The sequence below is a fragment of the Cheilinus undulatus genome, linkage group 21 (assembly GCF_018320785.1).
Source record: "Cheilinus undulatus linkage group 21, ASM1832078v1, whole genome shotgun sequence".
NCBI classification, from domain to species: domain Eukaryota; kingdom Metazoa; phylum Chordata; class Actinopteri; order Labriformes; family Labridae; genus Cheilinus; species Cheilinus undulatus.
This window is the reverse complement of record NC_054885.1, coordinates 12,449,287-12,474,625: the sequence shown is the minus strand read 5'-3', so window position 1 is coordinate 12,474,625 and position 25,339 is coordinate 12,449,287. Positions and strand designations below refer to the sequence as shown.

The 25,339-nt window shown below is 39.8% G+C and overlaps 1 protein-coding gene across 2 annotated transcripts; it reads right to left on the bottom strand.

Moving 5' to 3' along the window:
• Window positions 1-274: 274 nt before the first annotated feature.
• Window positions 275-17,842, bottom strand: il2rb (interleukin 2 receptor, beta). 2 transcript variants are annotated; one of them, XM_041778508.1, is made up of 10 exons: window positions 17,670-17,842; window positions 14,344-14,444; window positions 13,219-13,351; window positions 12,972-13,038; window positions 11,006-11,099; window positions 9,474-9,613; window positions 9,055-9,244; window positions 7,153-7,243; window positions 6,976-7,054; window positions 275-4,404 (listed from the first exon to the last, which is right to left on the bottom strand). In XM_041778508.1, the coding sequence occupies exons 1-10, from the start codon at window positions 17,672-17,674 to the stop codon at window positions 3,664-3,666; spliced, it is 1,641 nt and encodes a 546-aa protein (XP_041634442.1). In that variant the 5' UTR covers window positions 17,675-17,842; the 3' UTR covers window positions 275-3,663. The 2 variants fall into 2 exon arrangements, with proteins under 2 accessions (XP_041634442.1, XP_041634443.1); XM_041778509.1 differs by lacking the exon at window positions 14,344-14,444 and having other exon boundaries at window positions 17,670-17,841.
• Window positions 17,843-25,339: the final 7,497 nt, after the last annotated feature.

The following is a 25,339-nucleotide window of genomic DNA, read 5'->3' as shown; positions in this document are numbered from 1 at the left end:
AAGCTTGCTTGCAGTTGTTGCCGCCAAGGATGGCACAACCAGTTGCTAGGTTTAGAACATTCATGAGCAGAAGGCGACACTGTGCCACCACTAATAAGATCAGAAAAGAGATAAATGGTACCGCTTGGTCCAGAGGAGGCACAACACAAATGGGAAGTTCTTACAGGAGCTTTGATGGAGATTAAATATGTTTTAGACGACTCTTAAACAACACTGAATTAATCAAAAGCTTAACAAATTTTCTGGACAAAGAAGAGTAGCAAACAACCTGTCTTTTTATTTTGATGCTACATGACAGTGATCATCAATAATCCATGAACATATATTTGAATGAGAATGAAGAGTTATTTCTTGCATACTTGCAAACATCAGGTAGATTGTGTGGATATTAACAAGCATCATATTCTTTAAAACACACACAAAAATTGGTCAACTGTAAATTTTTGACTGCCTTTAAAATTGCAAACAAAATTAACTGTTTTTATTCAGCAAAAATGCACTTTTTTTTTGAAAGGGAGCGTTTTCATTATATATGTGTTATTAAGATCTAACTACAAGAATACAAAAAAAATTTGAAAAACGTCAATTCAAGAGGAACCAAAACCCCAAGTCCACGTTTTTATCAGCTGAGAACCTACAGTATTTGCATGGGTATTTAGTAGTGTTGTTGAACATTTTGTTTTCTGGAGGCAGGGGGATGTACGTGGTGCCAGCTTTCATTACCAAACAAGACGATGTCAAACTATGGGAAGTCAATTGAGACATTTTGCTATAACTGGAAGACAACAGAGCTATTAGTTTAATGATAACGTAACATTCAAAACCCTAAGGGGACATTGCTTACCATTCAGACATATCAGTAAATCAATCTTTTTTTTATGGTGCCAATTCATGACCAAAGTTATCTTAGGGAACTTTACAAAGAGGCCTGACCCCTTTAATATATTATTATAAAGACCCAACATTTTTCACCATGAGCTCAGCACTAAGCAGCGTTTAGCAACGTCACAGTGGCGAGGAAAACCTTCCCTTTAATGTGGGGGAATCTTAAGCAGAATCAGACTCATGCTGAACAGCCCTTTTACCTTACCCCCTCATGTTCTAGGCTTGGATAAACCTGACACACTAAAAGATTTTTAAAATCCTAATTGATTTTGAAAATAACAGCAAATAATTATAAATTTAACAGTTTTGTTCTAATAGCGTGTGGTCGGATGACCAACACAGCACAACACACTGACAAATGCATTCAACCAGAGTCTCTACTCTCAAAATATAAAATCCCATAAAATCAAATGCAACTTTATAGTAGCTAACTTCCTGTTACATCCACAGCAGCTGTCATTTAGATCAACTCCTCTCCCTTTCAGTTCAGTTGTGGTATGTTCTAAAGCCGTGGTTTTAACTGGTGGGTTGGGACCCAAAGGTGGGTTGCGGAGCAGTTTTCAGTGGGTCACAACTAGCTGTCTAAAAAAAATGGTGGCAAAAGTCCTGAGGTCCTTTTCTGACATGCATCGAGACCTTTTATTTGACTCTGTTGTACTGAAATTGGGTAAATGTAAATGTTTGATCAATATTTCAACTAGTTTATCTCCTCTTCTTGCAATAAAAGCCTACTTTTAACATGATAATGAAGTAGTTTCACAAGTTCTCTAGAAAATTGACAAAAATTTTTAACCCTTTTATTTTATATCAGGTGTTTTGGTCCAATCATGTTCAAAACTGCAACATATTCAATTAACTAAACATGCATTTTTGAAAATTTTTGGAAACTTGGGTCAATCTGCCGTAAGACAGACTGGTGGGTCCTGAGCAAGCGGCAACCTCCAGTCCTGAAAATGAAGACAAAGCTGAGGTGCGAAAAATTGCTATATCGCGGGTGTCCACTTGAGGCTGGCTGCAGGAACACCAGAAGTCCCATCTGATCACCTGTTAAGAGACGATTTTTACACTAGAAATAAACTGGTTTACAGCCTGGTTCAAAAAAACCAAACGTGCCTGATTAGCTGGTGTCTTATTGTGCTCCCACTGTATGGGGGTGAATTTTTTTTTGTACCACGATCGTTTCTATTATATTGAGGAAAACCCCACTTCTCTTTTGATTGACAGACAGCTCGACAGGCAGAAGCTACGTTTCTGTCAACCAGAATACTGCTAGCTAGCTGACAGGAAGTCTAGCTCAGTGGGCGGTTAGTTAGGTCTATCCAAAGTTCAGCTGAGACCATGATTTCAATATGGAGGCCGCCACAGATTGGATTCAAGAGCAGTTTGAATCCGCCTATTGTAAGCAGGGGGCTGACGTCACACAGGCTTTGTCCAATTCTTTCAACACTCTATGGTCCTGAAGACGGACCAGTGGAGAACCACTCCTCTAAAGTACACAATGTGTAAACACTTGTGTTGTTTCTTCAAATCAACAAGTTGATCCTCGATTTCTGTTGTCCATTTAACTTTATGCTGTTGCCATGGCTGTGTTTGTTGTGCTTCTTTCCGTGCACATCATGCTGTTCCTTGTAACAGTCCACATAGTGACTGCTCAGCTGCCTCACAGGGTCTCTGATAGTAAAAATAAAACAGGTTGATGATTTATTATATCTTATTGAAGTGGTTTTACCACCGTTTTAAAACCACTGACAGATAGTATGACGTTGCAGCTGGTGGTGATAACAGGCATATCAGATAAATCCTTTTTTAATTTCAGGGTAGATGCACTTCAGCTGTGACTTAGGGGTCTAGTTACCTTTTTAAGTGTGAGTTTTGAAATATGAAAATGTTGTCATCCTTTTAAGACAATGTCTTCCATAACTTACGGTACTTTAGATCAGAACCGACTTTTACCCTTCCTTTGCAATAGCGAGCAATGATGCATTTTGAAGGCACAAAAAAGATCCCAAAGAGTTGCACTGTCAACAAACACTACACACGATTAGTGATTAACTGGTAAAAACAAGAACAGTTTAGCAGCTTTAGAGCGATGGATATCTATTTAGAATAAATGAAGACCAGAATTAAACGTACATTCATAAAATAGATAAAACATGACTCAAAGTCTATATGGCTCTATTTATAAAGTTGTTTTGGCAACTGTTTTTAACATGTTTGCCATAAAACCTGAATAATACAGTGCCTTTGGATGTTTTACCCTTTTAATTGATTTTATAAATCAGTCATGGTCAATGCGATCACTGTAATGTCAAAGTGAAAACATATTTCTACAAAGTAATGTCAATTAAATGAAATACTGAAGGTTCAATAAATGACTGACACACCATCCCCACTGTGACGGTGGTGGCAGCATCATGCTGTGGGGATGCATCTTAGCAGATGGAAGCCTTGTAAAGGTAGAGGGTAAAATGAAGGTGGGAAAATATAGAAAAATCCTTCCTGTTTAGTCACTTGATCGTGAATGAGTTATAAAATCAATGGAAGGGTAAAATATCCAGGGGGGTGAATACTTTTTATAGACACTTTTTATTGGACTAGTGTCCAGAAGCCTTTAATTGGCCCCATTCAAAAAAAGGTTGAAAGTTTTAGCGGGATTTGTATAACACTGAACGATAACCCTCTGAATTGAGTAGTACTTTCAACCAAAATTAATTACAAAAACTTAGTCATGTTATTTGGGATGCAAACACATTTCAGTGTCGGTGGTTTCACAGGTTTTCAGATAGATTTATTGCTGAATGTTGTCTGCAGCTCTTTAAGGGTCAGATATCCTGTTCTAAAATTCTCCACAGGCATAGAGGACGACCTGCACACAGCACCGCCCAAAGGCCAGGCTGCGTAGCTACCACCAGCTTCTTCCACAGGTTCATCCACTGGTAAGCTATCAGGAGAAACCTGAGTCAGACTCAGAGCATTGGGAGGGGTTGGAGGAGGGGACGGAGCACACATTTGAGGAGGGAGACAGGGAGGGAGGATGAGTAGGGGAGCGCTCTTGTGATCATCTGAAACCTCGTCCTTTATCACAACCCTTTTATCCTCTGTGAACATCCCATCTCCCTGAAAGCCAGAGTCGGGGCTCTGCGGCTCTCTCTTCAAGCTCTCATAGGCTCCAGAGCCGGTAAAAGAAGGGCAGAGGGAGAGACAGAGGGCATGGCTGTTGTGCAGACCGTGGAAGTCATCCTGATAGGTGAAGTAAGCGGTACTGGGGTCAGCTGGAGCCGAGCTCCCGGAGGAGCTGGACATGAAGTAGCCCATGTTGGAGAAGCAGGCCGAAGACGAGGCAGAGGAGTAGTCAACCCCGCTGGTGTCTGAGTAATCTGAGTGCATGCTTTTGATGTGAAGCAGGGCACTGGTGGAGGGGACTGCATCCCAGCTTTCACACAACTCAACAGGTGAGATGGATTCGCAGGGCTGGACCGTGAAGAATGACTCAGAGGCGGAGAGAGGGTTCATCCATTTCTAGGAGAAATGAAAGATTCAGTGAAGACTAGACTATGACTTGATAGTTGTTTCTTCTCAGTTTCTTGTGAGTCTTCTCAGTTATCTAAACACTAAAGTTAATTTACAATATCAAAACCAGGATGTGTACAGTACTGTTTAAAAGTAATTGCACCCTTATTGATTTTGTATTTTTTTGCATTTTTGTTGCAGTAAAATGTTTCGGACCATGAAAAGAATATAGGTGGAACTTACTTTTTCACATAGGGCCAGGTAAGTTTGATGAAACATTTAAGTTTGACAAATATGCTAAAAATAATAAATCAGGAAGGGGCAAATACTTTTCACAGCACTGCACAAGAAAAATGTGTGCAAAGATACTGCATCAAGTAAGACACATGCAAAATGTGGTCGTATGCAATCTTTCTGTTAAACATGGATGTAGTCTCAGTGATGTCACCTCTAGATGATTGAAAATGCATTACAAGCCTAATGATGGAGGCTGCCATACTGGAAATGCAGTTTTTGCACTGAAACTTTGGCCCTGATTTTCCAATATCAGCGGTTGTTGCGAATACCACAGTTGCACAGATCAAGTCTTCTCCAGGTGCTTTCATATTGGTTTAATTTTAGACAGAAGCTACACCCACTGAATATATAAAGTCAGTTGATATGTGAAGATTAACCACATAAAGATGTTTGTTCTTTGAAGGTTTAATTTTTCCCTCCTAATCTGAGGCATGCTGAGGCAGCAGCTCTGTCCTGTTCCTGGCAGTCAGTGGTGAGCAGGCAGCAACATTTCTTTCATATTTAAATTAAACAAAACCACAAACTGAAAATAGGCAAGGAGGTCAGTCAACGGCTGCCACTGTGAGGGGCCACTCACAGCAAAGACTGCCTACTTTAGTTTAAACCTTGCCGAGCGTATTGCAGTCACGATCCTGCTTCTCTGACAGCAGAGACGTGCAGAGAAATAATGCCTGATAGAGGACGATGGCAGTTAGACACACAAAGGACAGACTGTAAAAGGACAAATGCACAGGAATAGACATGCAAGCTCTCAGACCCCATTTTCTATTTTATAATATTTTCCACATTGAGCTACATCATACAGGCTTACCATCTAATGTCTATAACACATTAATTTTGTTATAAAGGACAAGTCTGTAAGTTTAGTCGATATTTATAGTGACATTTAGGCATAAAATTTATGAAATAAATTGACACAGATTTGCCACTTAAACCCATTTCTGCCATTTGTTTTCCATTTTGACCACTTCTCCTGCCTGCTTTGCCACTTTCCGGCTATTTTCTCTGCCTTTGTCAACCCATTTTTGACACTTTTAATCTGTTTTAATTCTGTTTTAAGAAAAGGGTTAACATTTTGAGGAAGGATATAACTATAGATAGATGTGTTGACCTCCATGGCCACCCACTCGGCTTCCTGTTAACGTGCTGCTTCTTTTAGGTGCCTAAACACGCTTTTTGTTGCCATCTGAAGAGTATACCACGTTTTCAAAACCCAAATGTAAATTGATTATGTTACATTCTGAACATAAAGCATCGAGATGATGAAATAGACAACTTATATATTACAGATTTGTAAGTTTGATCTTCTAATATCAGCTAGTGTCCAGTTGTCTGCAACAACAGGTTACCTGCAGCAGTTACTATGTTCCACACATGGTGTTTCTAATTCACTTGAATGCCACTTTTCAGGCTGAGAAGCAACAAATATTAAAATTTTTATTATCTTCTCTGACCAGGAAATTGAAACCAGAATAAGAAGACCCAAGTTTTTTTGGCTGTGTTTGTATTTCAATGTCATAAACTCTGGGGGTGAGGCCGGCTGAACCGTGAATCTGTAGGGAAATGTTATCTAATTGACAATTATTTTCAGCCGCCACATTTATCAACGACTAGCCAGTCGTATGCCGTTATCGGTCAGATACGCTCATTTCATAAATCACATTTGGACCTTGTCGTAAGATGATTTCCTCGCCTGTTTCCACACCAGTTTGATAAATGAGGGCCAATGTCTATAAATTGTTTTAAAAGCAATACCAACTCTTTCTGAGGATACAAGCTCAGACAGCTTGGTGATTTTTATTCCATCACGTTCTCTGTCACTCTCTCTCCCTTTTGATGTAAAAAAATGATAATTTATCTTTAAAACCCTTCCAAAAATGTAATCTTGGCACTGCATCTGTCATCATCTTTATTTGACTCACTCTTATTATACCACACCCAAATTTTTACAAAGGGAAAAGCGTGTGTTAAAACCGAAACCCCTCTATCCTACTGTCCATACTACACGTTACGCCACAAACCAGCTCCTGCTCTCAGTGACTTTTAGCCTACTGTACAAGGACTCAGCATTGATATTTATGAATCTACTTTAGCTTAGCAGTGATGCAAATAAAGAGGTCAACATGAACGTTAAACTTGTGAACCAGTGTTATGTTACCTGCATGTATATATAGTCTTTGTGGCAACGCCTGCAGTTTCTGAACCACATATTGAAATGTTCTGTGTGGTAGGATACGGTGGTAAAAGGGGTTAAATGTTTCGTGAGAATATTTTTTTTCTTACCTTGAGATTTCCCCCGTGAACGGTGTAGAGAGAGTGGAAGAATTTTGAAGGGTTTGGTACCGATTTCTTTTCATGAAGCCTGAAACAGAGAGAGGACATTCATTCAACTACCGAATGTATCCGCACCAACCAAGTGAGAGGTAATGTTTTTGGCCATCACACCGGTGTTATGCTCACCTTTGACTCAGGCAACACCCGAGGAGCAGCGTAGCAGTCAGGAGGAAACCTAAGCCAACCATTCCCCATGTTACCAGAGTCTGCAGCCCCTCTAGAACACACACCAACAATGTGATTAATGCTTAAAGGTGGAGTCAAGTCTAATCTCTTTCTGATATGCTTTATTTTACAACATCTCACTTTTAGAGCTTTCCCACTATTTGGTACCTTCTTTTTTAAACAAAATTTTCCATCATAGATTATACCTTGTACGTTTTTTTGGAGTTAAGTGAGTTGGGTGGTCAGAGAGGATTGTCATTAGGAGCATCACGGGTTGGATGTCTAAGACAGGAATCAAACCCCCCTTTTCGGCTTCGTACTACAGTATAACATCCCAAACTCTCCTGGGCTATTCAATGGTGTTTTGTGTCACTGTTTGCAACTGAAACTGTATGTATTCTGTTTATAAGTGGTCATGTGTCGCAGATGAAGCTAGATGGGAGGCAGGAAGTGGGGGGAGAGTTGTTGGAAAATCAGAAAATGTCTGAATACATTGAGAAAAATCCCAACATCTTGCAATATCACAAATTCTAGAGGAGTCTTTCACTGAGCCATATCCCTTTAACATCATCCTGGTTTAGTGATTTAATTTAACATGAACCACAATTTCTAGCTTCCGTTTGAGTTCCAGTTTCCTTTCCTCTTTTTTTTGTTATGTATTCCACATTTAAAAAGCCAAACTGGTACTAACTCAAGAGCGATTTGAGAGCCAAACAACCAGCTTTTATTACCTAGTAGAGCTGAATGATCCACATTTCTCAACAGACAGACCTCCCATCACAATGAGTGAAACTGGATTGACATCAGCAAAAGAAACATTCAGGATCACAGTTTAATGTGCTAAACCATGACAAACTGTACTGAACCAAGCTGGACTGATTTGCAGAAACTGACCATACAAGAAACATATGTGATACTGCTTGTTCAGGTTTTAGACGGAGGCTTTTTCTGCATTTGCTTTTTTAACCTTTTCTTTGCTTGAATGTGTCAACTTTGCAAAGCAGATGGATATGCCTGTTTCCTTGTTTCTCACTGGCGAATCCATCTTGCAAAGCTCCCGTCTGAACCGTTTGGGCCCAGTTAGAAAGTGACAGGACCAATCAGCAACGAGGGGCTGTACTTTCGGGTGCAGCGGAGCCGTGACGTAAGCAAGCAGCAACAAGAGGCCAGTGCAATTATGGCGGAAGACATTACCGTGGATGCTGCTAAAGCGCCAGTTTTATCAGAAATTGACGACATTTGATTGTTAAAAGAAGAACAGAGAACAGCAGTGAGTTGTTTTCTTTTCAAAAACGACAGACGTCGTGTACTGACATGTCTACAGTCGCCATGTTTTGCATTATGCAGTTTTAGGAGTTTACTCCTCGGTAGCAGCTATGTCACGTATTTTGTAAAGATGTGACGGGAAAAATGTTTATCCAATCACCCTCCGAGTTTTTTTCAAAGCCTCTGCCCTTTCCCAAACACTGTGTATGACAGGTTTTCCAGATGGATGTGTGAAATAAATCCATCTGGTGTACCAGGTTGTATGTCACTACTTTCAGGACACTAAAGTCGTGTTTTGTTCATGAAATGAATACGGAAAGCTGCTCAGAACAATGCAAACTTGAACAAAAATCAGCAGTTACTAATAATAACCACCACAACAGAATGCAGGTTTAAAAAAAAAGGAAGAAAAAAAAGTGTATTTTAACTTCATAGTCTGACCCATCTTCTAACATGGAGGAGGTGTGGTTATGTCTGCAGCCAGTCAGCAGGGGGAGCTCTAAATACTCTTCTTTTACATGGGTGGTGGGAGCCTGGCTATGTTGAACTCGCTTGGTTTAGCAGTACAGGCCTCTGGAAATATAACCTTGTCGTTACCTTGATCCTGCGACGTGCTCTTGTCCATCGCTTCTAACCAGGATGTTGCTGGACTCCAGTCGCTCCAGTCGCTGATATATTTGTTGGGACCCTCAGCAGGTTTGACTCTCACCCTGGCCTGGCAGTGCCCCTTTAGTTGCTTGGTCGATATTGTTAACTCTTGTTTGTGAGCAGGAAAAATCTGAGGAACCTTTAAATGGATGAAAATTTAGCATAATATCAAAATGAGGGTGTATCTTTAGAATAATCTTAAATCATTTGATTGTAATTTCAGTGATAAAGAGCAGCATAACTTTCATTTCAGTTGAATTCAGGATTATCTACCATCATGACCATACAATTAGTTAAGATAACAGGTGAATTGAATATGTTTTGGATTCATAAAATTTCCATCTGTGAATCGTCACACTGTCACTCACCTTCCACGCCTCTGTGATGATTTTAACTTCAAAGTCCAAAGACTTTAAGAAGAGAGAGTGAGGACTGCCAAGACTCCATGATAGCAGGGTGTCATTGGCAGATCTGCTGACGTTAGGGGCACCTGGAGGATGCATTTTAACTACACCCGACATAAACAGTACAAACACACATGGAGTGGAAAGAAGAGTGTGCAAATAAGTCATTTCAATTAATAAAAGTCAGAACCAGTTTAACAAATTCTGTTCAAGACTGCTTGTATAAAGGTTGTCATTTTAGGTTGTACATTAAATAAACATTCTGTGAGAAAGAGTGATGAAGCACTAAATATTGACATGGCTTTGATTTGGAACAGGTATGAAAGTTAATATTTGGTACTTCGCCTGAGACTGTGCCATGAAAAAATCATAAACATGTACAGATTTTCTATAAGATACAAAATTGTTGCACCTTTCACTTCATTTTGCCCTCCTCCCTGTTCCCCATTACCTCACTTTCCCTGTGTAACGCATATGCTCAGTCCACCACAATGCCAAAGAGGAGACTGCCTTTGCTCTCAAACACACTTTAAAAGACGAAAACTGCATGAGTCTGATTTTTTTTTCTTTATAACTGAGAAAGTGACAGAGCTGGAAAACATCTGGACTTTGTAGAAACACGCCCACAAGGAAACGTATTTGACATGTGTGGATGTGATGATATACCTGCTCCTCCATCCCTGATTAAAGTGAGCTCTCTTTAAAACTCTTCTTCAGTAGTATAATATAAGAGACGTCTCACATGTTGGTGTTAGAAAGAACGGTTTATTTGTTGGTTGTAATCACTGGTGCTTCATAAACATGTTGGAATAAGTGTCTACATCAGTGCTGCTAAATGGTTTTATGATTTGTTAAAGCTTCACAACAAAGTGTGTGCACTAACTTTGTAAATAAGTCAGAAGGCACAGCTTTAATGCTCCCCTTATTGTGTTGTAGGCCAATCACTGCAAATATGCACCGACACATGGAGACACTGAGCCATTATGCTGTTATTCCAGTTTCAGCGACGCGAACTTTCCAGAGATCAGGAAACACTCACAATGAGGATGTGAGGGTTGTGGTTGTTTTGTTCGATGTTTCCTTTATTCAGGGAGCACTTCTGTCACGGTGGTGCTTCAGTGAGCACATAAATATTACCATTAATTAAACGCACTGTTATTCTGAATGTTGAACATGGATTGCCAGAATCAGTGCAGATGCAAGCAGGTCAGAAATCTGGCGGAATTAAAGTTTTATGCGAGCAAGATGTGTCATTCATAGGTACTAGTTTGATTAATGAAGACTAGCACTGTTGGCTGTAATGCTATTTTACTGTATTCAGTTTGACAATAAGATATGATACTATACATTAAAATATAATATGATATGATAAAATACAATGCAATAAAATACGATATACTTCGCAATACACATTTGAGATATTTTGTACTTAGAGTAAGGGAAGTGAAAGCATGATGAAAAAGGTAAAATTTTGTAAAGGTGTCAAATCCACTCACTGTGACTGCATGGATCATACTCCGTGAGGTTATCCACCAACATGCCATTACACTCCATACGGATGTAAGGCACGTTACTCATACAAGTGAATTCCTGCAGGAAAGTAGTGATAATGTGATATTTAAGGTACATGAAGACAACTTCTTGGATTTTTTTTATGTCAATGCAGCATTTGTCATTCAATTCTGAATATGAACCCCAATTTCAAAAAAGTTGGGATGTTGTGTAAACGTGTATAAAAACAGAATACATTGATTTGCAAATCCTTTCAAGACTATGATGGTGAACACAGCTCAAAGACAAGTTACTTAATGTTCAGACTGATAAACTATAAATATATTTTAAAATATGCTCACATTTAGATTTTTTTTTTTTTTTGCTTGCAACACCTTCCAAAAAAGTTGGGACAGGGGCAACATGTATCCACAATGTGCAATTGATAGATATTTAGAGGTTTTACCATCTACATTCCATGATATCACCAAAGATTCTGAGAATCTGGAGAAATTCCTGTATGTAAAGGGCAAGGTTAAAAAACAATTTTTAATTCATGTGATCTTCCTGATTCCTTTGGCAACACTGTATTAAAAACTAGCATTACTCTGCGATAGTTATGGTGTGGGCTCAGGAAGACTTCAGAAAACCGCTGTATGTTAACACAGTATTTTGCCGCATCAGCAAATTAAGTTAAGACTCCACTGTGCAGCATGGAAACCATTTATGTCAACAACATCCAGAAAGGTAGCTGACTTCTCAGGGATTAAGCTTATTTGAGATGGACTGGCCTAAAGTGGAAAAGTGCGCTGTGGTCTGATGAGTCCTCATTCCAATTTTTTTTTTTTTTTAGATAAAAGACAGCAGACTAAAAAGGACAAGATCTATCCAGCTTGTTATGAATGCAAAGTTAAAAAGGCAGCATCTGTGATGGTGTTGGGGTGTATTAGTGCACATGGCGTGGGTAACTTGCACATCAGTGAAGGTCCCATTAATGTTGAGAGATGCATACAGGTTTTGGAACAGCATATGCTTCCATCTTGACATCTTTTTCAGATATGTCCAACAATACAATACCACATTCTGCATGAATTACAACAGCATAGCCTCAGATTAAAAGAATGCAGGTACTAGATTGGCCTGCCTGCAGCCCAGACCAGATGTACTGTTCAGAACTTTTAGGCATGATTGGGCCAAACACTGAGGCTGAAGTAAGGTGTAGATGTGACAAGTAAGCTACCCAAGGGCACTATCATGTGGGAATAAGGATTGACATCAAACTCTGGATGTTCTTGCATATTACCAAGGGCTCAGGAAAATAATCTGTTGAAAAATAAAGTCCACAACCTAAGGGGGAAGTTAGGCTTAAGGTAGAGGTAGGTAATGTAGCAAGTAAGCATGGCTTTGGGTACCGTCCAGGTGGTTAGTAGGGTTGCAGCAAGCTCCTGGTCGTGCTGTAGATGTTCAAAGAACCCATAATACCAGGGGTGAAAAAGTTTGGACAAAAGAGATGCTGTTGAGCTTGACATTGACTGCCAAGCAAACCAGCCCCAAGTCGTGGCATGACAGGAGAATCCTTTGCACACACGTATGCACATGACTACACATAAAGCAAGAACGTGAAAAATCAACTTTCAATACATGAACAAGTAGCGTCTTTAGTCCCCAGACACTTTTAGTGTTGTGAGAAGAAGAGGTGATGGAGCACAGTGGTAAACATGCTCTTATCCCATCTTTTTTGGAAATGCGTTGTTGGCATCAAATTCATAATGTTTGCATATTTACAAAAAGAACAATAAAGTTGATCACTATTGGTATTAAATACCTTGCCTTTGTGCTGTATTCAGTTAAATATTGATTGAAAATGATGATTGTACATTGTTTTGATCCACATTTTACAAAGTGCCCCAACTTTTTTGGAAATACTTGATATTCTTTCACAATCTCATGATGAATATGTGAGATACTTACTTCACCCTTAAAGACAAAACTGCAGCCTGGAGGAGAGTTTTCATGCTGCTTCATCTTGCATATTTGTCTAAATAAAAAATACAAAAATCACTAAATTCTGCAGATTTAACAGCACATAAATGTTTTACGGTTTTCAGCCATAATCACCCCAAAACAGTTGCTTTTCTTCATTTTTAAGAAATATCAAGGAAAGGGAGACTAGATGTTACTACAAGCATGAATAGGTGAAATATCGTTGCTCTCTTACATCTGTTTGTCTCTCAAATGCCTCCTTCTGACAATCTTCGCACCAGAGATGGAACAGTTTGTGCCAGCAGCCAGTGGAGAGTCGTGCCATGTGCAGGTGATGTTGTTGACCAAGTCGTTCACACAGGAGAGTCCTTGAGTGGTGAGACACAACAGTAGATAACAAAATAGAGAGGTTAGGATTGTGTATGGATCATTCTGTGTCACTGGACTTCTCTCATATGACACATAGATAGAGCAGTGATCAGTGTAAATACCGCAAAATGAATTATATTTTCCTTTGATTGATTTATGACCTCAATTCCAAAAAAGTTAGGGCACTGTGTAAAATGTAAAAATCAGAATGCAATGATGTGCAAATCTCATAAACCCATATTTTACTCACACCAGAACACAAACAAATATCAGTGCATTTTGAACTTGATGGCTTCAACACATCTCAAAAAAGGAGAAACAGGGCAACAAAAGGCTGGAAAAGTAAGTGGTACTAGTGGGAAAACAGCTAAAGAAGCTTTTTGCAACTACTGGGGTTAATTGCAGGTCAGTAACATGACTGGGTATAAAAGAAGCATCTGAGAGAGGCTGAGTCTAAAACTGTGTCTAAAAGTGTGGAGCGGTTTCAGAAAAAAAATCCTCGATGTAAAACTGCCAAGACTTTGAATATCCTACCATCTACAGCACACAATATCATCAAAAGATTCAGAAATTCTGGAGAAATCTCTGCGTTAAAGGGACAAGGTCAAAGGTCAGTATTGGATGCTTGTGATTTCAGGGCCCTCTGGCAACACTGCATTAAAAACAGGCATCGGAAATCACTGCATGGGCTCAAGTACTCTTCCAGAAGTCATTGTCTGTCAACACAGTTCGCCATGTCGGCCACAAATGCAAGTTGAAGCTGTGTCATGCAAAGACGAAGCCATATTTGAACACCAGAAACGCCTGTGTCTTCTCTGGGTCAAAGTTCATTTAAAACAGAATGAGGCAAAATTGAAAACTATTCTGTGGTCAGATGAATCACAGTTTTAAATTCTTTTTAAAACTCTGGACTGAAGAGGAGGGGGACCATCCAGCTTGTTAACAGTGCACAGTCCAAAAACCTTCAAAAGCCAAGAAAAAAAACTCATACCTTGAGAGACTTTGTTGGAGTGGGCTACATCCACTGAGAACAGGACCACCAGGATGAACAAGGACAACAAGAGCTCGGTCCTGGCCATGACCATGATGTGACTGTCAACAGAGGATCAATGATGAGCAAAGGAAAAAGAGTCTAAGTGTGTTGTTTAATGAAATGACTTATTAAGCTGCAAAATGTTGAGAGTAGACAAATTAAAGCTTTATAACAAGCATGTTAAAAACAATATTTACAGGTCAGTGGTAAATCACTTTTAACCTCGTTGGGACAAAGTTTAGTTTCTCATTTAATTTTTATTTAGTTATGACAAACAACTTATCACTGCTACTTAAATTTAAGGAAACTTAAACCGCTTTGATTGTTGTTATTGTCAATGCGGCCTACTCAATCATCCTGGAAATTTTTTCTAATCATTTTTTCCATGTGAAAGTGGAGAGTACTGAGCATTTGAGTTAGCTCTATTTGTGTGTAATGTAATTAAGAAATTCTGTTTCTGTGTTATTTGCTGTTGTATCTGTGTCTGCAGGATCCCAGCGGTGAAGAGATGCCGCATCTTAAGGGACTAACTGTAAATAAATTCTAATTTGATCCACTTAACTACTATGCTTGATATAAAGATACTTTAGGGTTTTTTTGAGGGGTTTTCCTTGCTGTTGAGCTCAGAGATCCTCCGCAGGGGCTTTTTGCATAATCAATATCTATTTTTATGCTATGCCAAGAGTGCTTTATTCACTCTTAGCCCTTTATATACTTTGAAAATGCATGTCTTAATCATTCAAAGTGATAATAGACTTATATTTGATGCACATAAGCCTTGAGGCCCCTGGGTGTATTCACCTACCTTTGCCATATGGTAAAACCACATACACAACCACATATGTACACATCCATACATGTTAAAACACTACATGGACAAAAGTAATTGGCCACACCTTTTAATTATTGAATTACAATACAATACAATACAATACAATACAAGAACTTTATTTATCCCCAAAGGGAAATTCAATCGTCTGGGAGTCTCATCTGTTTACTTTAGAATTATACAATCTAATTGCTGATGGTATGAAAGATTTTCTAAATCTTTCTGTCCTGCAGCGCAGGGATAAGAGCCGTCCACCACCGTTGTTTCTTTGCTCATTGAGGGAGATATGAAGTGGATGATCCGTGTTTCTCAGAATGGCCTCCACCTTGCTCAGTGCGCGTCTATCCACCTCATCCTCCAATGAGTTCAATTCGATTCTGAACACAGAGCCAGATTTTTTAACCAGTTTGTTCGGACCTTGTGTTTTGCACTGCCGCCCCGGCAGACTGCAGCATAAAACAGAACACTTGCCACCACAGACTGATAAAACATCTGCAGCATCTTACTGCAGATGTCTATTGATCGGAGTCTTCTAAGGCAAAAGAGGCGGCTTTACCCTTATAGTTACCCTAAGAGTACCCTTATTACCCTTAGAGTCTAAAATTGCTAACATTTGTGATACAAAACGAGTCATCCTGAAGAGCTCAGTGACTTCAAGTGTGGTACTGTGATGGATGCCACTTTTGCAATAAGACGGTTTGTTAAATATCATCCCTGCTGGGTTTTCCACAGTCAACTGTAAGAAAGTGGAAGGATTTAGGAACATGAAGCAGAAGGCTACGTTAAATCATCATAGCTGAAGAGTTCTGAACTTCCACTGGCATTAATGTAAGCACAAAACTGCAGCGGGAGCTTCTTGGGATGGGGTTCCATGGCCAAGAAGTTGCATGCAAGCCTCACAGCACCAACGGCAAGCGTCAGATGGAGTGGTTTAAGTACACAGGACGCTGGACTGTGGAGCAGTGGAGACTGCGCTGTGCCAATTGTGAAGTTTGGTATGGTACTGGGCTGGTTTTCAAGGTTTGGCCTTGACCCCTTTATCCAGCGAAGGGTAATCCTAATACTTCAGCATACCGAGACATTTTGGACAATGCTATGCTTTCAATTTTGGGGAATCCCTTTTCTATTCCAACATCACTGTACCTCAGTGCACAAACCAAGGGCTATAAAGACATGGTTTGATAAGTTCAGTGTGGAAGAACTTGACTGGCCTGCATAGACCCCTGACCTTAACTCCGTCAAGCACTTTTGTGATGAACTGGAACGGAGATTGCGAGCCAGGTCTTCTCGTCCAACCCCAATGCCTCATAAATACTCTACAGAGTGAATGGGCACAAATTCCCACAGAAACACTCCAAGATCTTCAGGAAAGCCTTCCAAGAAGAGTGGAGACTGTTATAGCTGCAAAGGGGGGGCAACTCTAAATGAAAGTACATGAGTTTGAAAACAATGTCATTACAGTCCCTGTTAGTGTAATGGTCAGTGTATCTACATAGGAACCAACCTATGCAACTATGATAGATGCATACACTCTCATAAAAGGAAATAGGAACACCTTAGAAAAATGCTTTGATTGGTAACAAGCAGTTAAAGTTTCTTTAAGTCAATTTAACAAGTTAAATAAAGTCGCAACTTAAAAATGATAAATTTAACAGTTTTTTCCCCCCAGTTTAAGCTGTTGTTAAGAGGATGTGTTGCATCCATTGGAAGTCCATCATACTGGAGTGGTTTCCTTTTCACTGCTGGTTTAATAGAACCTACACTGGGTAAGATTTCTTACCTATATTAAAAGCCAGAAACAAACCTGAAAGACGCGACACCCTTTCTATTTGCTCTCTTCCTCAAGTATCTTTACAGGCGATTAAAATCTAATTTAAAAAGTTTCCAGCTCTGTATGAAACTCAAAACAACACAAGAGCAACACTCATCCTGAGAAGCAGCTGCAGCTACAGCAGTTATAACTGAAACTGGACTGAAAACATTGTCTCTGCTGCTGCTGCTGCTGCAAAAAAAAAACAGAACATTTAGCCTTTTATACTAATAACAGAGCTTGAAATGACTCACTGTTTAGGTTTTGATGTAAAATAAAACAGATAAAGAAAAGTCTTTTGTTAAAATATATTAAAGTTGATTTTGTGAGGTTGAAATTTTCCATTAAGTGGCTCATATTGTTAACAGTTTGAGTCATCAGGCGGCAAAGGTTTTTCCGCTGAAGCATCAACTGTGTAGGATGAAAAGTATCAACACATTGCATTCTTAATGCATTGCACTTTGCACAAAAACTCTTGTTTTGTTTGCAGATTAGAAAACATACTTATCATTATTTTAATCCAACAAGAACTAAATGAAAAAATGTTAAATAAAAATGCTGCTCAAAATTATACACATACACAATGTGTTATAACCACCCTTATTTGTTAAATTTGATTAAAAATGATAAAAGAAGCTACGGTACCTCATTGGTGTCGGTCAGTGGAGGCGGCAGGGCGTCCTAGAGTTGTCATCTTCATGAGGTTTCCTCTTCTGCTGCTCTTCTGTCCCTCTGTCTTTCTACTTACACATCACTCTTGCTCTTCCTCCCTCCCCCTCTCTCTCTCTCTCTCTCTCTCTCTGTCACTCAAACTCATCCTTCAGTCACTTCACCCTCGCCCCACTGTCTTCTTTTCAAGTGCCCAGTGACATTTTCCACCGGTAACCACAGCCTGGGGCTAACAGGAAACCCCATGAAGCTGTGAGCTGTAGTGAGAGAGAGGACGGAGCCAGTTGGGGTAGGAGGAGGAGGGGATTTGTTTCTCGGTTGTAGAGAGATGAGCAGCAGAAGCTACCTGGACCCTACCACCACCACTTCTTTTAAGATAATTACAGTGAAAAGAAGAATACAAAGCAAACCACATCCGGTTTCAATCACAACACAGAGTGGGTTGTTTAAAGAGAAACTCACAGGTTGTCGTATGAAGTGGTTAACGTCAACGGAGCTCTTTTTAAACTCAAGATTCAGAGGATAAAAGAGGCTAAAGTTGCCAGATATAGATCTATGGGGTTATTTGAGATGAAAACAGTTTTCGTGAAAGAGTCTTACAGCACCAAAACCGCTCTTCTTACAGCTGCAACCACTGCACACAGTCATACAAGTACTAACTTACTGATACTACGGATAGATAGAGGAAAGGAGACTGAAAGATAAACCTGCAGACAGCTCACTGCTCAAAGGTCACATCTCATTTCTGTAGCCACAGACCTCAAAAGATTTCCTCTGAGTGTTAGTTTGTCCAACGCTATCTGTTGTCAAAACCCTCGTTAATAAAAGAAGACTAATATGTTTTTAATGTTATCCAGGAGGAAAGCACCAAGGCTACCGATCCCGCTATCTCTAAGATGTGTCGTCCTCTCTTCCACAGTCATCCTGTCATTTTAGTGTGGATTCTCCAACCCTCCTCTACCTGCCACCGCCATTCTAAAGATCATACGAACCCAACATCTATTTGTTTACTTACTTTTCAGCTCCAAAGAAGGGCAAATGTTATCCAGGAGGAAAGCACCAGTGCCAATCCAACACAAATGCTGGGGTGGAGGCAGGTCGATGGCAGCAATAGGATGCCCCCCATGAAGTTTAGACGCTTGTGGTGGTGTTGATGGGGGATAAAGGATCAGTAGACTTCTGAGAAGCTGGACACCAGTGGGATGCTTGGAAGAGAAGACTGAGGGATGAGAATCCAGATTAGATGCTGATAAACTGAAGGAAGGTGGCTGGGGTGGGGGATGGTTGCAGCGTCCACACTAAAATGACAGGCTGACTGCTGAAGAGAGGATGACATATTTAATTATGGCAGTAGACGTCTGAGAAGATGGACTAGGACACCAATGAGGTGGTTTAGAGCAGGGGTTCTCAAACCTTGGGATATGGACCCCATTGGGGGTTGTCAGACACTGAGAGGGGGTCTCCAGATGCCTTCAAAAAACTAAGAACATTTTTGAAGTACACTGTTGCCTCTTACACTAACTTTGCCCAATGTTAACCTGTTTTCTTCACTTTTTCCCACCAATTTTACCAACTGTAACACATTTTTGCAGCTTAAAACCATTTTTGATCCATTTTAAACACTTTCCACCACTTTTTCTGCCTGTTTTTGCCACTTCTTAACCAAATCTTGCAACTCTCTGCCTATTGTTGGCTCTGTTGACACATTATTGCCACTATTAACCTCTTTTACCACTTTTTAAGCCACATTTCAAAATTTGATATGCCCATTTTTGCTAGTTTATGACTTTTTTTCTGCCTCAGCTAACCCTTCTTTGCCAGTTTATATCAGTTTTCATCCCATTTCACCAAATTTACACCTATTTTTAGACACTTTAATGCCATTTCAGCCACTTTTGAATCCCTTTTACCACTAATTATGTCAGTTTTTTTCCCACTTTAACCCATTTTTTTTCACTTTTATCTAATTTTTGCCATTTCTAACCCATTTCTGCTACTTTTACAAGCACCATTTTTGCCATTATTACCCCATTTTAGCTATTTTTAATATATTTTAATTGTTTTTTAACAAAAGGATAGTTTTTAAGAGGGCTACTTACTGGACAAATGAATTAAAATGTGTTTCTTTGATAAGAGTGGTTATTAGTCAGGTTATATATCAAACACCACAGATTAACTTTACAATTGACCATGATTTTGCTGGTCTCCAGTTTGGCTGGGGCCCAGAAAGCTCTCCCATTTTTCCCCTCTAATGGGCGGCCGTGTCAGCACACTATTCTTGAATTTTCCTGGCTGTTCAACCACCTTCAGGTACAGACGGGGTCCCCGGTCTCTGGCACCTTTATTTTGGGGGTGCAGGCTGAAAAGGTTGAGAACCAGTGGCTTAGAGGAGGAGACTGAGGTATGAGGATCCAGACTAGATGCTGATGAATTGAATGGAGGTGGCTGGGGTGGAGGAGGGTTGTACTGTTCACACTGAAAATGACAGGCTGACTGTGGCAGAGAGGATGACAGATTTAAAATATTGCTGGACCAGAGACTGAGGTATGCAGAAAATTAATGGAAGAATGGAGGTAACATAATACTGCGAGTTTGAAATTAAGGGCTTTAACAGTATTATTTTGTGGACAACTTAAGGGATACTATAGCTGTTTGTCATTGATGTAACAATACTTTGGAATGAACATAATTAAGATTGATTTGAAAACACTTTTATATTTCAATCATCTTTTTTAAGCAGCAGAGATTTTGCTTTCTACCTGACACTTTGTACAAAGCCAATCAGCAGTTAGATTCCTTCCTACCTGAAGTGCATCAAAAAACACTGATTTAAAAGTTTTCTTCTCCTGCTAAGGAAAGGTCTGTCAAAACTTGACTTGTTGGTTTTTACAAATCTGAAAGATCTTTTCCCTCTCTGTTTTTCTGCTCTGGTAATCATCTTGTATGGGCGTCTATTCACTTAAGCTCTGAGCCAATCCCATTCTGTCATGACCATGGCCAATCAATCATCCTGCTTGTGTCCGCTCTCCTCTCCTCTGCAGTTAGTCCGTTGTTTCAGTGCGACCGCTGCAACCCTCCTCCACCCCAGCCACATCCAATTCACCTCATCGGTTTCCAGCTCCTCTGTGCATCCTCAGAAATCTTACTTATCTTATCCTACCCCTTCCATCACCACCACCAGTGTGTAGACTCCACAGGGGTGTATCCTATCCTGCTGTCGGCCTCACTACTCTTTCATAAAGACATCACGATGGAGTCTATTTGCCAAAGAAATTTCACAATTTCAAACATTTTAAGTTTTGAAATAAATCAGCATTAGATGCATATGGATGCAGACTTCATTATTTATCCTTAACAGCATGTAAAGGTGATTATTGACATTAGGACTAGAATATTTCAGAAAAAAAGAATTACCGTTTAACCATTATAATCAAAATGTGAATGCAGACAGAAGAGTTGAAATCTGTCTACATTTTCAAGATGCGTTTATCTTAGTCTTAAAGTTCAATGAAGGTCCATTGTGCAACACTCATCCACACCGTACATAAAAACCACAATGCATTCATGCATACAAAGGCATGTTGCAACACAACATGTCTGAACTCAACAGTTGTAGTGAGTTCAGATGTGCTTTAGGCCAGAAGGTGATTTATCAGATGCACCCCCACTAGTTCCTGCAGTTACTTAGGTGTCAGCATCAGCCAGCAGTGCTGACAGGAGAGACAAGAGCTGAAGTGTGTAGAGGAAGTATAGAGGAAGAAGAAGAGTGTACGGTTCTCTTTCGAAAGGTCAAAGTCTGCCATGTCTGAGGTGGGGAGCTGCGATGAAGCCCAAAGTGATGTTTGTGTGAGTAAACAGTCTCCATCGACAGACCACAAAGACAAGGGAGGGTGCTTAGAAGGGTGGAGGTGAGAACGGTAACAAGGTACGCCTTCTCATACTGAAAAACCTGTAACTCTTTATAAATGAACTGCTGAGGGGTACCATTGTCTAAATTTTAAAATTAAATGTCGCTTGGAAATCAGGTTTGGTAAATTTACTGGCACCAGATCTGCTGATATACCAAGACTGACTCATCAGGTTGGTAAGTAAGACAGTAAAATAAGCACAATTCAAGTAAGCAGGGCAGCCTGACTAATCCTGTGGTGAAAAACGCTACATATTAGTGTGCCGCAACATCATTCATGTACTCTCAAAGACACAAAACCTACCTATCAGGAAACAAGAGTAAACAGCAACAGTAGCTAGCTAGGCTAACCAGGCTATTAGCAGCTGAGTGATGCTGAGCTAGGGTTTCCAAATTGTGTGAATAAAAATAAGGGACGCCCTGCACTCCTGGGGGCCACAGCCACCACGGGCCAGTGCCACGTCGACTATTACTACTCCTTTAAGCTTTCTGTGTAGGCCCACTAGTCCTTTTTATTTAAAAACACTGATTTTAATCAGATAATTTATTTATTTTGGGCATTTTTGTGCCTTCATTTGATAGAGGAGGATAGTGGATAGAGCCGTAAACAGGGACAAGAGCCGGGGAGAGACATGTGGTGAAGGGCCTCAGGCCGGATTCGAACCCGGGCCGTTGGCGTACGTGGGGCGCGCCTTAACCACTCGTCCACCTGCGCCCCATAATCAGATAATTTTTGAGAAAATTATTGTACCTTTGCCATTTTACACAGCATCTAAAAAACACTGAAACTTAAAAATTTGTGGTCCAGCCTTTCTATCACCATTCTCCAGAAACTGTTCTTCTATTTAAGTAATTTTATTCAAAGACACTACACTTCTACTTGAGTACATCATTCTGTCAGTCTTTCCTCAACTTTAAATCAGAACTTATAACAGCAATGTGAGCACAGTTTGGACTAAAATATTTATCATATGTCCATTTTATATACTAAGATAGATAATAATTAAATTTCTGAAATTTGGAATATAGGGTTCAATAAGTTAGTGTTTAAAACATTTTAAATGTTTACACTATTATGAATAACACACAGGAATCTCTACTAACAGTTTTAATCTGAGCAAAAATGATAAGGTAAAATATTTTTTCTCTTAGAACTGATTTATTAATCCACAGCACCTGCCTGTCTAGCACACGAGACTTATCGTTTCTGTGCATGCCTCCTACCTCATTTTGTCTTGTCGCTCTGATTGGCCCTTAAATGAATGTGACAGAATGCTCGTCCAATCATCTTCCGAGAATTATTTTTGAGAAGTCCTTTCCCTCCCAAATGCTCGCATTAACAGATAGACATGGATCTGCCATGCCATGGTAAGCATGCTGCACAATGTTTGATGCTAATGGGAACAAACATTTCTAAAGCTTATGCTTTCAAATGCTATCTTTATTTTTGTCAGTCTGAAATTAATAAATTGGTTTCAGTTTTTTGAAAGTTATAGTGTTGTGATGTTGCCTTGTGCTAAAAGCTGTCAGCAGGCTAACAAGCTCAAAGGCTAACATGCTTCTATTTGGGAGAAGAAGAAGAAAATTTACACTGCCTATGAAAAGTATTACCTCCTTGGATGTGCTACCTTTTTAGTGATTTTATAAATCAATCATGGTCAATATAATTTGGCATTTTGACAAAAGAAAAAGCTCTTGCATGTCAGGTTGCATGCTGATTGGGTGTGAGCTCTTTTCAAGTCCTGCCAGAACTTCTTTACTGGATTGAGGTCTGGGCTTTGACTCAGCCACTCCAGAACATCCACCTTGTTGTCTTTTTGCCATTTCTGTGTAGCTTTAACTGTATGCTTTGGGGCATTGTCTTCCTGGAAAATAAATCTTCTCCCAAGCTGTAGTTCTTCTGCTGGTTGAGTAAGATTGTCCTCCAGGATTTTCCCATATTTTGCTCCATTCATTTTACCCTCTATCTTTAAAGGCTTTCCAGGGCCAGCTGCTGAGAAGCATCCCCACAGCATGATGCTGCCACCAGCATGCTTAACAGTGAGGATGATGCGTTCAATGTGATGTACAGAGTTTGGTGTCCACCAAACATAGCATCTTGTCATCAGACAAAAGAACTTTCTGCCACCAACCACGAAGTCATGTTTTTTTTTAGTGAACTCTAGCTGAGATTTAATGAGTCTTCTTTTTCAACATTGACTTTCTCTTTGTCACTCCCGTAAAGCTTTGACCGGTAAAGAACTCAAGCAATAGTTGTAGAGTCTCTCCCATCTCAGCTGCTGCAGACTCCTTCAGAGTAGTCCTAGGTGTCTTGGTGGCCTCTCTCACTTGTCTCCTTCTTGCACAGTCACTTGTATCCATCCCCTGACTTAGACTTTCTTAATAACCTTTTCTCTGAGTAGCTTGGAGTGTTCTTTTGTCTTTGTGGAGTAATGGTAGCCAGGAAAAAATGATAGGGATTACATATAAATGCTTGTCAGGTAACATTTACTATGAATCTGTGCAGAAACACTGACATATACCTGTATGTAATTCTCTAAGGAGAAAGCATAGAAAGCTTGAAAGTGATCTCATCTGCACTAATAATTCTTTGGACATCTCTTGATGCATATTTATGGTGCAGGTAAAGTCATTTCAGCACTATTCAAAGGCTGCAGTGTTGGTAATGGAAGATGCATTTGACATAGTCTAAACAGGGTGAATGTGGTGACCATCAGATGAGCTTATTTTTGTTAACTTCAACCTGCTTTTTTTGTGTAGTAAAGATCAAACGCTTCTAGCCATGAATACAGGAAAAGGGCTGCAAGTAGTAACTAGAAAAAGTCAAAGTGGTTTCTGCTGAAACCACCTTTATTCTGCTGAACTGACACATGCAAGCGAGAGACTGAACTGAACCCTTTCAGTGCCGATATTCAGCGTTTTCATCAGTATCCTATCCTGGAGTTCAGGACAAGAAAAGTAGAGTTCAAGTCCGTTTGAATCAGTGAAACAACCATTTTTGTTAGATTTTTCCTTATACTTGAGGTTATTTGGATAATACAGTATCATAATCTACAGTATTGATCTTATCACTCTGGATCACTGAAATCATTACTGCTCAGTTTCACCCACACCAGAGATGCTTATCACATACTCATCTTCCCAGTGATCTTTGAGTTGTACATCTGCGTGTTTCTTTCTCAATGAACAGTAAGCTTACAAGTTGAGCTGGAGATCACACTTTATTGTTTGAATTTCTGAAGAACGGCAAGGTGCACGGGCGAAGTACGTGTTGTGGTCTCATGTAGGAAACACAGCCTCACTTTGCCGTGCCCTTTTTTTTCTATTTCTGTCAGCACCTTGTTGAGTTTCTGGTTCATGAAGTTTTTTTCTGTCCACTGAGCTGCACAAGACAAAACCGTTTTTGTCAGACCAGATTAATGACTGAAAAGTTATGAAGAGACACAAAGAGAAGATAAAAGGTTGATACCGGTTTCATCTGTCTTGTGGCCAAACCAGAGATTTTGATCAGGTGGCCAGGAAGTCAGGGGGTGGCTGGTGTACGAGTCTTGGGTGAGGGATCTCAATGTTAAAGAAGGACCTAGAGAGTCAGCGTTAAGTGGTCTGTATGAACAACGAACTGAATGAATTGTGTTTAAAAAATTAAAGACGACTCTGAAAAGACCAAGGATTTAAACCTACTTCAAGCAACTTGAAGTTTTCAGTTTGACTCAGAAATACTTCGTGCTAAATGTTGAAG

Coding starts and splice junctions, on each gene's coding strand:
- il2rb (XM_041778508.1), bottom strand. Junction 13,352..14,343: donor CTCCAACAAAGTCTCTCAAG/GTATGAGTTTTT, acceptor TCACCACTCAAG/GACTCTCCTGTGTGAACGAC. Junction 9,614..11,005: donor GTATGATCCATGCAGTCACA/GTGAGTGGATTT, acceptor TGTCGGGTGTAG/TTAAAATGCATCCTCCAGGT.